Raw genomic sequence first — 12,849 nt, forward strand, 5'->3', positions numbered from 1 at the left:
AGGAGCTGTGACAACATAGACAGTACAGAGTAGATCTCCATGGAGGAAATTTTCCCTGTTATTGTTTCACCCAGATGTTGGGTGGGAGGAGGAGGTGGATCAGGAAAGGCTTCCTAGAGGAGGTGAGCCCTGAGCTGTGTCAACCACTTGTGAACATAACTGAGCAAAAGGCCAACCTGCAGGTCTGGGGTAGATGCGAGCTTGTTTGTCTCTCAGTAGTGACTGCATTGTCCCTGAGCTGACTGTGCTAGCCAACCTCACCAGTCCTGGTCTGGGTGGCACTGAAGCCCCTCCTGGAATAGAGGAGCAGGGGCTCACACCCCTAGCCAGGGGAGCCACCCCCCAGTCCCTCCTCGCTGCTGGCTTCTGCAGCCCCAGCACTGAGGCCCTGAGTGTGAGCAGACATCAGCTGGACATGCCCCTCGCTGGCCTTGGGGACCCATGCTGGGCTGTGGACTAGGTGGAGGGCTGGGCTTTCTCCCTCTTTAGGGCTCAGTGGCCCCCACCCCTTTCTCTGCCAGAGAATGGCCTGGCCCTGACCTTGGCTGCTATCTGAGTTAAGAGAATACTTGTCCTCAAAAGTTGGGTCACTCTCATCACATCCTGAGGGTGGCAAAAGGCAAGGCAGACAGACACAGTCCAGCTGGGCTCCTTCCCACTTACGGAGGTCTGGCGTCTTAGAATACCTGAGGGCTGTGGGACCTCGGGGGGTCCCTTACTCAGCCCTCTCTCTAACGTGTCCCTGACTGGCTGGCCAGCCTCAGCCTGAGCCTCTTGATAGCACGTTCTTTTTACCATGAGCCGGGTCTCCTCCTTGTGACGTCATCCATGCTGATGAACTGATGGAGGGCCAGCTTTGGGCCAGTCCTGTGCTGGGCACGGTGAGGGTTACACAAATGAATCTGACCTGGTCTTACCTGCCAGGAGCTCACAGCCTGATGTGGGAGGTCCGTCACGTCCTCAGGTCGGTTGCTTCAGTACGAGATACAGCACCATCAGTGCTGTAAGAGGGGAGTTCTGTGAAGGAATAAATACCCCTGTGGGGTAGAAGAAAGGAAGAGGGAAAGCCTCATGGCAGAGGTGGCATTTGAGCTGAGTGACCTAAAAAGTGGGCCTGGAAAGAGAAACAGAAATAAAATATGTATATTTGAGGATGGGGAGGAAGGGCAATCCAGGAGGATTAGAGCACATGAGAAAGGCAGTGAGGTTGGAATGTTCTAGAATGCATTAACACAGAAGCAGAAGGACTTGGCAACTGGCTGACTGTGGCTGGTAAAGTTAGGGGGGATGTGGGAGAGAAGCAGGAAAAGTCAAAGAGGAAGCTGTGACTTCAGTCTGGGTGAACAGAATGGGGTGGGGTGAGGACAGTAACAGAAAAGATGATGAAAAATACTTGCACAGTGCTAGGAACTTCAACCACTTTTGCATACAGCATCTAGTTTAAGGCTCAAAATACCCCCACGTGGTAGTTACTATTATTCTCCCTATTTTAAATATGATGAGACAAGCTTACAGAGGCTTGGGGCATTTCTGACAACCCACAGCCAGCAGGAGGAAGAGCTGAGCCCGATCCAAGGCTGGATGTTGTCCAGAAAGCCTGTCACAACCTATTATTAACATCTTACGTTAATTACAAATAATGAGCCAGTATGGATACATCAGTAACTAAAGCCATACCTTATTCAGATTTCCTTAGTTTTTTACCTAATGTCATTTTTCTGTTCTAGGATACTACATTAGTCATCACATCTCCTTAGGCTCTTCTTGGCTGTTATAGTTTCTCACACTTCATTTTTGATGACCTTGAAACTTTTGAGGAATACTAGTCACTTACTTTGTAGAATGCCCCTCTTTTGGAATTTGTATGATGTTTTTCTCACGGTTAGAGTGGGGTTGTGGGTTTGGGGGAGGAAGATCGGAGGTAAGGTGTCATTTTCATCACATCTTACCAAGGGTACACACTATCAACGTGGTTTATTATTGTTGATATGGACCTTGATCATCTAGCTGAGGTAGTGTTACTCAGTCATCTAGCTGAGAAGTTACTCTTTTTTCCCCCTTTCCATACTGTTCTTCTCTTTGGAAGAAAAGTCATTATGTTCAGCCCACACTTGAAGAATGGGGAGTTATGCTCCCCTCCTTGAAGGCACAGAATTTATGCAAGTTTTTCTGCAGATTCGTTTTTTTCTCCCTGATATATTTATTCAGTCATTTATATCAGCATGCGCTCGTGGATATTTATTTTATTTATTTATTTATTTATTTATTTGCGGTATGTGGGCCTCTCACTGCTGTGGCCTCTCCCGTTGCGGAGCACAGGCTCCAGACGCGCAGGCTCAGTGGCCATGGCCCACGGGCCCAGCCGCTCCGTGGCATGTGGGATCTTCCCAGACCGGGTCACGAACCCGTGTCCCCTGCATCGGCAGGCGGACTCTCAGCCACTGCACCACCAGGGAAGCCCTCATGGATACTTAATTTATAATTTGGTTTATAATCCAATACTTTTTTATTTTTTTACTCAGATTGTTCAGCTTTGGACATTGGGCAGTCTTTCACGTGCCTCCTGTGTCCCTTTGACACACCTCCATCACTCTGTGTGTGCGTACATACTTCCTTAACCTTTCGGCCCTACAACATGTACCAGGCTCATCTCGTATATTTCCTGTCCCAGTCCTAGAATCAGCCATTTCTGCAAAAATATTACCAGGCTTTCTTGGCTCCTTTTATTAGAGAATGGTGTCAGAAACCAAGACCTGGGCACGCACTAGGTATGCTCATGGCTTCTGGGGCATCATTTCTTTTAGGCCATTTCAGCTGACAGAGAAAGGAAATATGTGAATAACCCATGCATATCCTTGCCTAACCAACATATGTACACATATCGATAAATATTTCTATAAATAAACATATGATGTGTGCTAATCAGGAGTTCATACTCATGTTCCAACTCTAAGGTACTGCCGTATGGATCATTCTAGCCTCCTCCCCTTGCTTATCTCTAAACACCCACTCCAACAGTAAGAAACCTGGCTTCCATTATTCACCTATTCATTTACCTAACTGTTCAATTCCAGCATACATGTAGAAGAGAATCTGAATTATTATCCTGTATCTCCATGGGAAATAACTTTATCAAGTAGAGTACAGCGCTTAGGCACAATTCCTTTTGCTCGTAGTCTTACAAACTCCATTTATTTCCAAAGTAACTTAGGTCAACAGCTTTCCCCAAAACCCCTTTAGTGAGGTTGTTCCATGTATTTGTAATATATTAGATTCTTCTGTCACAGTCTGCATTCCATTCTGGGATCCCCTGACCTCCTACATAACTTTTTAAAATTGCACACATTAGTGTTCACTCTTTATGCTGTAAAGTTCTGTGGCTTTGACAAATGCAACCCCAAAGTATTTCATGCACTTTTCTTATATGTATCCAATAGGGAGGACCAACCACATGTTGTATCTCTATTTTGCAGAGGAGAGAACAGAGGTTTGTAGAACTTAAGTGCGTTCTTTAGGGTCTTATGGCTTTCAGTGACATCAGGATTTGAACCGAAGACTGACTAAAGGTGCAGGCTTTCTTCCTGCACCAGTGACATGTCCAGGGGGGACCAGAGGATAAGTGGGTTTGACATAAAGGTGATGTTTTAGGCACGATGATTTTGAGCTGTTTCAGGGATTGTCCCCTTGGGCAGAAACTTAAAAGAAAGGTCATAACTGGTTGTACAATGTCTTTCTGAAAAGTTTCAAGCTCTGATCAGTTCATTTCAGTGCTCGATTGTATTACTTTCCTGTTACACTTTCTCTGGCTGTCTTTGAACTTAGGATAAAGTCCAAAAATATTACAAAGCTCTGCCTAAGCTGGCCCCTGCCTACCTCGTTTTTGTTTTTTTTTTAAATGAATATGTTGAAGTCCTAACTCTTAATTAATTAATTTATTTTTGCTGTGTTGCATCTTTGTTTCTGTGCGAGGGCTTTCTCTAGCTGTGGCAAGTGGGGGCCACTCTTCATCGCGGTGCGCGGGCCTCTCACTATCGCGGCCTCTCTTGTTGCGGAGCACAGGCTCCAGAAGCGCAGGCTCAGTAGTTGTGGCTCACGGGCCTAGCTGCTCTGCGGCACGCGGGATCCTCCCAGGCCAGGGCTCGAACCTGTGTTCCCTGCATTAGCAGGCAGATTCTCAACCACTGTGCAACCAGGGAAGCCCTCTGCCTACCTCTTGAACCTTAAACCACTTTGCCCAGTGGGCTCTGACCCCTCTGGTCTTCTTTTACATCCCTGAATACAGTAAAAGCCTTCCTGTCAGGGATTTTGTACAGGTTGTTCCTTCTGCCTAGATGTCTTCCCCATTGCCTTCTTCCGTTACCCACAGCTTCTATGCATCCTCTGATCTCAGCTCACATGGCTCTTGAGCTTTTTTCCCATGCCTCAGTTTTCTGATCTGCAAAATGGAGTTGTTAGTAGTACTTACCGAATAGGATTGCTATGACGATTAGGTGGGTAAATATGTTAAAAAATATATCAGGATGGTACTTGAACATAACTCCAAAGTTAGCTGTTATTATTATGTTTTAATAATGTTGTAGTATAACTGTTATATTATTGTTACATTACTATTATCATTCCCTAGGATGACCTTTCCTATCTCTGCAGGCTAAGTCTCCTTCCCTCACTATATGCTTTCCTAGCACCCTACACCTCTTTTCAGCACTGATCACAGTAAAAATTAACCAACTTTGTAATTACTTATTTAATGTCTGTATCCCACACGAATATCTATTCTTCTTGAGGGCAGGGACTATATCATTTTCATCATGTATGACTGTGTGACCATCTTCTGTGGAAGGGAGGTATGAACGGGCCCAATGTGTACTACCCATTTCAGAGATGAGAACCTGAGGCCTAGAGAATATTAGCTCATTTCCTGCCTGCTTATGAGCGGAGCTTGATACTCTGCAAGATGTGACACATAGAAAGAGCTACATAAACACCCATAAAAGGATGAAATTAAAGTCCTGGATTGTAGTCAAGTGGGGAGGCCAGTGTTTCTGGGGCTGGACTCTGGGTCATCTGGGGTCCATCTCTGCTCTGTGTCATAGCCTGAGGGTTGACTATCATTTTTATTTGTATTTTCCCAGTTCTGCCACTAACCTTCTCCAGTCTGTGCCTCTGCCTTCCCATTCCCCAGATGAAAGCATTTGGTTAGAGGACCCCTAATGTCCTTTGGGCCTCTGTCACTGTGGGGAGGCTTCCCCTAGCCTCAGACTGTGCTGAAATCCCTGCCTTTGGAGGGCTCTGTTGGGACCAGCAGGCAAGACAGACTAACTCTGGCCCTTTGGCCTTCCTTTCTCTCTAGAACCAGGATGGAGTCTGTGTCCAGTCAGTGTCAGTGATTCTGCATCAGGACCCTCGGAGGCAGGTGACCCTGACCCAAGCAGGGGATGTCCTTCTGTTTGACCAGTACAAGGTCACCCCACCCTACACAGACGGTACGGCCATGGTGGATGAGAGCTAGCTGAAAGGTGGCGGCCCAGGCTCTTCTGGCCAAAGGCACTGCCACACGGGCAACAGCTCACATTCTAATACTGGGTGAATCAGGCCAGGGGGACACCTTGGTCCCAGGAACATGGACTCTGGACTTATAAAATTGTCTTTGTCCCCATCCCAACATGACAGTGGGCTTCATGGCAGTATGATGGCTTCTCCTAACATTAGGATATTAATGGAACTGTCTTCCATCCCTACTCTCACTATCTATTAATTATTATCCTTTCTGATTTCACAAGGTATTTGTGATAGCTCGTAGGAAGCACATCTAACAAAAATGGCAAAACCATTAAGAAATAAAATGGCACCAGAAAAAAATTAAAAAAGGATAAGGGCTCAAGATTGGGAAGAGGGGAGATGCAAGAGTGTAAAGAGCCCTGCCCCCCGAAAAAAAGGCAAGCCACAAAATGTGTAAAATTCACTACAACTGAATCTAAAACTTAAAATTGCTACGATTGAATCAGAAATCATATTGTGAGCTTCCTGGTAGTCACTGTGGAAAAAAAAAAGGGTAGTTAACAGAATTCTCCTTTGCTAGAAAAGGAAACACACGACTTAGGGAGGCAAAGCTTTAATTGGCACTCGATGCTAGAAGAAATTTCTCAGCGGGAGCTGCCATGGTAGGTTATTCCTGGGTCCTGACTTAATCATTGAATAGGATTTTCTCAAGGCTCCCCAAACCAACCCCCAGGCAGAGCCTCACTGTGTGTGAAGACTGGGCTGGGTATGGGGGTCAGCGTGGGCCATGTAGGTGGTGGCGGTGGATGGGGTGATACTGTCTGAACCTCCTACATCCCCGCTCCGGTTCTGTGCCCAGACGCCTTTGAAATCCGGAGGCTCTCGTCCGTGTTCCTGCGCGTGAGGACCAACGTGGGTGTGCGGGTGCTCTACGACCGCGAAGGACCACGGCTGTACCTACAGGTGGACCAGCGATGGGTAGAAGACACTGTGGGCCTCTGCGGCACCTTCAACGGCAACACGCAGGACGACTTCCTGTACGTGCCCTGACCCGGAACTGGAAGGAGAAGGGGAGGCAGGCCCCTTAAGAGTGTATGCGGGCTGGCGCTGCCTAGGAACGTTTCTCCCGGGCTGCCGTGGGCTCTCAGTGTTCCCAACGTGCACCATTGATTATTTAGTCCTCTACATTTAAATTTAAGTATGTTTCTTTAAAGCATTCTTTGCGCCAAAGAATCATCCCGGGAGCTTGTTAAAATGCTGATTCCTGGGTCCCACTCCTCAAGAATCTGATTTAGGGTACTGCCCGGGAATCTAATTTTTAATAAGCACCTCTGTGATTCTAGTCTGTGAGGTCTAGAGAGATAACTTTGAGAAATACTGTTTTACAGTGAGGTCTTAAAATGGGTGGACCTCAGGCTGAGTTTGATCTGGCTCACGGTTTTGTCTGTTTTAACTGGTTGTGAACACTTTTAGATGAATATGAGCCCCCAGTAAACCAATGACGCCCAAACCCTTGCTTTCTATCCCACCAGGCCATTTTAACTCACGTACCTTTCCTGCCTGGTGCTTGTGGTTTGCATCCTGTGAGCCTCCCAGTATTCTGGGGAGGGCTATTTCCCATGGACTGACAGAGAGTTGAGAGAAAAGTCTATCTAGGCATGGACACAGTTGAGGAATTTGAGAGAGGACGAGAGTCTGACGTTCCAGAAGGGAGAACAAAGGGTTGATTTTGACGGCTGAAGGTTCTGGCCAGTCCTTCAAGTTACATGCGTGGGTGATGCAGAAGGAAACATGAGAGGCTTTCTTCAGACAGAAATGAGAATTTGTTTGGAAAAGCAAGAACAGGAAAAACCTGAGAGCTTTTCCATGCATGTACCTTTTAAGATGTAGCATTCTACTCTGCCTTGCCTGGTGGAGCTGGTGTTAGCGCAGCTGGTTAGAATGGTGAGGGCAGACCTTGTTCGGTGTGGGCTGCTTGCCATGCTGCTAACTGTGAACTCTGGGTGGCAATACTGCTCTGTGTAACTTGAGTGTTCTCACTGCTCTGGAGCAATAATGTGCCTGTGGTGGGCGCCAGGCAGAACCTGCCCCTCATGGACACTATGATCTCTCTCCATTTTACCATCTACACCCAGTTCGGTGACCTTTGGAGACTGGTGTTGTCTAGGAAACATGCTTCTCCCCTTCCCCCCTTTATTGCCCCTCATGTGACTATTTCCCACCTGGAAAGAGAGGGAGGGCAAAGGAGTTTGGGGGAACTGCCCTTGGGGAAGGGAAGAGGAAGTCTTAATGTGGTGAAGTTTGGTTGATGGTGTCCCCGTTTATCTCTTTCTGACGTGAAGAACTGGGATGGGTGGTGAGGGTGGGACAGTGTATGGCCTCAAGCCCATTAGGAGCCTGTTGAACGTGATGGGTGTGTGTATGCACGCACATCTGTAATTGTATGTGTGTGAATGTGTGTAGATCCCCTTGGCTGTTTGCGTGGCTGGCATGTATTTGTGTTCTGTGGGTGTGTGTGCGTGTGTGTACATGGGCAGGTGGATGCTTACCTGGGTGTATGCTGTACGTTCGCTTGGGTGCACGTGGGCCAGTGTGTGAATGTGGCTCTGCCGTGGCTGCAGGTCCCCAGTGGGTGTGCCTGAGAGCACCCCACAACTCTTTGGCAATTCTTGGAAAACACTGTCCGCCTGCTTCCCGCTGGTCTCTGGCTCCCCGGTGGACCCCTGTGATGTGCACCTGCAAGCCGGTGAGGTGATCGGGGAGGGGAGGGAGGATGGGTGTGACTGGTTTGAGAGAGATGAAATGGGAAGCTGGGCATGAGGATGTTGACCACATTGGGTAGGAGTGATCAGAAAGGAGAAGGTGCGGGGAGGGGACTGGGCTTCCCTTCTGGTGAGGGACAGGCAGAAGGGAACCTCACATCCTATCCCTGTCACCTACACACACATTTGTACCAGCTCCCCCATCCCAGGGCAAAAGTCCGAGGTCTCACAGTGGCCCCACCAGGCTCTACGCTCTCCTCCCATCCCCCTTATCTCACCTCCTGCCCCATTCACCTCCCACCCTCCCCCTTCCTCCAGCTGCACTGGCCTCCTTGCTCTCTTCCTACACAGCCTGGTCCTCTCCACGTCTTTGCATTTGCTGTTCCCTTCACCTGGAATGTTTTTCCCTCATAAACACATGCCTCACTCTCTCACCTCTTTCGAGTTTTTGGTCAAACATCTTTCCACTGAGGGCTTCGGACCACTGGGTTTAAAATCACAATTCCCCTCCCGCCCCAACTTGCAATCCCCATTCTCCTTCCTAGCTTTCTCTCTCTCCTTAGATTCTTCCCCTTTAATTTACTATGTAAGTCGTCTAGTGATGGTCTCCTCCAACCAGAATGTCTGCTGTATGAGGGCAGGGACTTTTGTCTGTTTCCTCCTGGCATATGGATTCATGCCTGGCATGAGAATGCGTTGCACGAGTGCCTGTGCATGCGCACACACGTACACACACACTCCCGTGTACAGAGTCCCCTGAGCTGTGGGGAAGGAGGGAGGGAGAGACTGGGGCCTGGGGCACCAGGCAAACCAGACCTCTGACCCTCGGCCCGTTTGTCTGTCTGCAGCCTCCTACGCCCTGCAGTCCTGCAGCGTGCTCACTGGGGAGCTGTTTGCGCCCTGCTCCGCGTACCTGAGCCCTGTGCCCTACTTTGAGCAGTGCCGCCGGGACACTTGCCGCTGTGGGCAGCCCTGCCTGTGTGCCACGCTAGCCCACTATGCCCACCTGTGCCAGCGCCATGGGCTCCCCGTCGACTTCCGTGCCCACCTGCCAGCCTGTGGTGAGCGCCCCACGCTTGTGTGCCCATGTGAGGATGGCTGGAGGAGCCGGAGCTCCAGATCTGAGTGTCCACCTGCCCCCCTGAACTCTCCCCTGGGACGTCCTACAGTCTCCTCCAGCCTAACACTCTTTCCTCCCAAACTGCTTCTCCTCCTGTGCTCTCCATCTCTGCCGAGGGCCCCCATCCATGGATTACCCAGGCCTGACACCTGGGGCACGTGTCACCTCCAGTCCCTCTCCAAGTCCTGTAAGTCTGGTCAACTGCAAATTCAGCCAGTTCTCACCACCGCCATTGCCACCACCCTAGTCACAGCTACCTAACAGGTGCCCCTATAGCCTCTTCTCACTGCAGCCAGAGTGAACTTTCTAAAGATCACTGGCTGTGTGGCCCTCAGGTTTGAGTGCACATGTGGCTCAATGGGCCTGGGCTGGCCCGTACCCACCCCCACTCCTATGCCAGGCCACACACCTCTCCATGTCTTGGTCATCTCTGTGCCCCCAGCTCCAGCACAGGGCCTCACTGTAAGTCTCCTACGTATGAATTAGTTCCGTTCCTAGAGCATGTTCGTAAGTTCAGTTTGTTCCTAAGTCAAACAAAGTTAGCCTAAGGTACCCAACTGACACAATCGGCTGTATAGTACTGTACTATAATAGGTTTATAATACGTTCGCATCTTTGAAAGTTCATAACTCGAAGGTTTGTATGTAGGGGGCTTACTGTACTGGGAGTCAGGAGACCTGAGTTTTATTCCAGCCCTGCAGGTAACTTTCTGTGTGTCTGTGACAAGGCCCTGCCCGTCTCTGAGTCAAAGTTTCTCCAGAGCTGGTTGGATAGGACCACATTAGAATCATCATGGGAACTTTAAAAAAATGCACCTGTCTGAGCCATATCCAGTATCAATTAAAACAATGTATCTGGCAGTGAGGGGCAGGGGTCAACATTTTTAAAAGCTCCCAGGTGGCTTTGATGTGCAGCCAGGGTGAGAACAACTGGGCTTGGCGGTCTAGGTGGCTCTACTGGCCCTGACAGACTGTGGGAGACCCCAGGGGAGTGGGATGGTGTCCAGATGAGGAGAGGGCAACCCTGAGTCTTGGACAAAGGGCCCTGAGAGGCTACTGGAGGGAGCACAATTGATCTTCATAACCCATGGAAGCGAGAGAGGCAGAAGTGTGTGTGTATTTACAAACCTGTGCATGTGTGTCTATGGGTGAGTGCAGGGCTGTCAGGGGGCAGTGATTTCCACTCCTTCCGCAGTATCACTACCTAAGAGGAACGCCCTGCAGAGAAAAGGAAATACCAATGGCAGGGTCCAGGCTGAACTTGGGAGGTGGGACCCACCTCTGTGGCTCTGCCATTCTGGTGCAGTGGGAGGCAGACTGGTTTCAGATCTCAGCTGTGAACTTGACCTGCTGTGTGACCTTGGACAAATGTCTTAACTTCTCTGGTTCTCAGTTCTCCTCTTTATGCTGATGACTCCACCCCACACAGTTGTGAGTAAGAGAGAAACAAAGCACAGTTACATTCCTCACTACAGCACTGTCCTGTGAGGCTACCAAGGAGTACAGCCCCTGTGTGGCTCCGTGTGGACAAACCTGCCAGGACCTAGCCGGCCCTGAGGCCTGTGGAGTTGATGGTGGCAGCAGCCTCAGCGGGGACGAGTGTGTGGAGGGCTGTGCCTGCCCACCAGACACCTATCTGGACACCCAGGCTGACCTCTGTGTTCCCAGGTGAGCAGGCTGGCTTGAGCTCTGTGTCAGGTGGTGATGAGGCTGGGGGTCTCCAGAGCATATGAAACTGGGGTGCCTGACTGGGCCTCTCATGTCCCTACTTCATCTCACAATCTCGGGGCAGAGCTTGGAGGGTAAGCTGGGTCAGTGGTCGGGTGGGCTTCCTCTTCTAGACACCCCTCCCCCTTCCCTGGCCTCTCTTCTCAGCGCTGGCTCTTTGCTCCAGCCCAGAACAACCCGCAGAGCCAACAGGGTCTCTGCCCTCATCTCTCCTCTCCTTCCACAAATCTTTACTGACCATGTATGTTCCAGACATTTCTAGGCCGCGGGAATTCAGCAACGAACAAAACAGAGTCCTGCCCTCACAGAGCTCACATTCTGGGTGGTGAGACAGATAATAAGCAAATAAACAGATCCTTCATGGGTCTGGTGGTAACAAGAGCCAAATACAGCAGAGTGAGAACAGAGGGTCCTGGGACAGGGAGGGGTTACTGTTATGTCATATGTCATATGAAGTGAGCGTGGGAGGAAGGCCTTTCTGATGAGGTGACATTTGAGCAGAGATTTGAGTGAAGAGTGCTCCAGGCGGAGGGGCACAAGGGGAAGGCCCTGAGACCTGCCTGGGGGCATTCTTGGTGTGGCTAGAGAGCAGAGTTGTGGGGGAGGTGGGAGGTGGTGACCTCACCTCACAGGATCCTGGGGCTGACTGCCAAGGTCCTTGTTCCCCTCCAGGCCTATTTCTCCATCTGTAAAATGGTATCACATTCAACTGAATAATGGGGGAGCTGGAGAGAAGCCCCTTTAGGGAGCATATTTGATTCACTCACTCAGAGACCTTTTGTAGCTACAGTCCTCCCTTGAGATCCAGATGTGTGCCCTGCCCCGACCCCTTGAGTTTGAGCATTGCCAGGGAAGGGAGCCTCTGAGGGTTATATGGGGTGGAGGAGGATTTAGAGGGAGAAGGTGGTGAGAAGCACTGGGGTTGGATGAGTTCAGACATCCCTTCCAGCCCTCGACTGCTATGCTTCAAGGCCTGCACTTGGCTGTAACCGACAGGTGCCATGGGAGGTATGTGAGAAGGCAACACAGTCTTTGGCCTCAGATGACCTACAAAGAGGAGCCTGCAGAGACAGTAGCATAAGGTTCTCCTTATGCTAGAAAGATGACGTATTTGGAGGGCCTAGCCTGGTGTTCACAGTATTTTAACAACCTGTGTGATATAGGCACTGACCCATCAGAACGGATGCTGGGTCTGAATGCCCCTGGCTGGCTGAGGGGTGGGGTCCCTGTCCTTGGCTGTTCCTGCCCCAGCTCCTGAGCTGGCCCACCTTTCTCTGTTCCCGGCTTGTATAGGAACCAGTGCTCCTGCCACTTCCAAGGAATGGATTATCCCCCTGGAGACAGTGACATCCCATCTCTAGGCCACTGGTGAGCTCCTTAGACAGCAGCATTATTATCTTCTCTTTATTATTATTATTTTAAAATTTTATTTAAAAATTTTTTTTGCGTTACGCGGGCCTCTCACTGCTGTGGCCTCTCCCGTTGCGGAGCACAGGCTCTGGACATGTAGGCTCAGTGGCCATGGCTCACGGGCCCAGCCGCTCCGCGGCATGTGGGATCCTCCCGGACCGGGGCACGAACCCGTGTCCCCTGCATCGTCAGGCGGACCCTCAACCACTGCGCCACCAGAGAAGCCCGATTATTATTATTTTTAATCTTAGTCTGGCTGCGCTGCAGGCCATGCGGGAACTTCCCAGACCAGGGATTGAACCCGCGCCCCCTGCAGTGGAAGCGTGGAGTC

At 50.1% G+C, this 12,849-nt stretch overlaps 1 protein-coding gene across 1 annotated transcript in view; it reads left to right on the plus strand.

Moving 5' to 3' along the window:
• Window positions 1-12,849, plus strand: part of OTOG (otogelin) — an 84,839-nt gene that overhangs the window by 17,661 nt on the left and 54,329 nt on the right. Inside the window, exons 16-21 of the mRNA XM_024731592.1 lie at window positions 5,351-5,483; window positions 6,359-6,536; window positions 8,121-8,245; window positions 9,110-9,322; window positions 10,856-11,048; window positions 12,402-12,476. Coding sequence (XP_024587360.1) covers window positions 5,351-5,483; window positions 6,359-6,536; window positions 8,121-8,245; window positions 9,110-9,322; window positions 10,856-11,048; window positions 12,402-12,476 — 917 coding nt within the window. The remainder of the gene's footprint in view (window positions 1-5,350; window positions 5,484-6,358; window positions 6,537-8,120; window positions 8,246-9,109; window positions 9,323-10,855; window positions 11,049-12,401; window positions 12,477-12,849) is intronic.

The sequence above is a fragment of the Neophocaena asiaeorientalis genome, unplaced genomic scaffold, assembly GCF_003031525.2.
Source record: "Neophocaena asiaeorientalis asiaeorientalis breed wild unplaced genomic scaffold, Neophocaena_asiaeorientalis_V1.1 scaffold571, whole genome shotgun sequence".
NCBI lineage: Eukaryota > Metazoa > Chordata > Mammalia > Artiodactyla > Phocoenidae > Neophocaena > Neophocaena asiaeorientalis.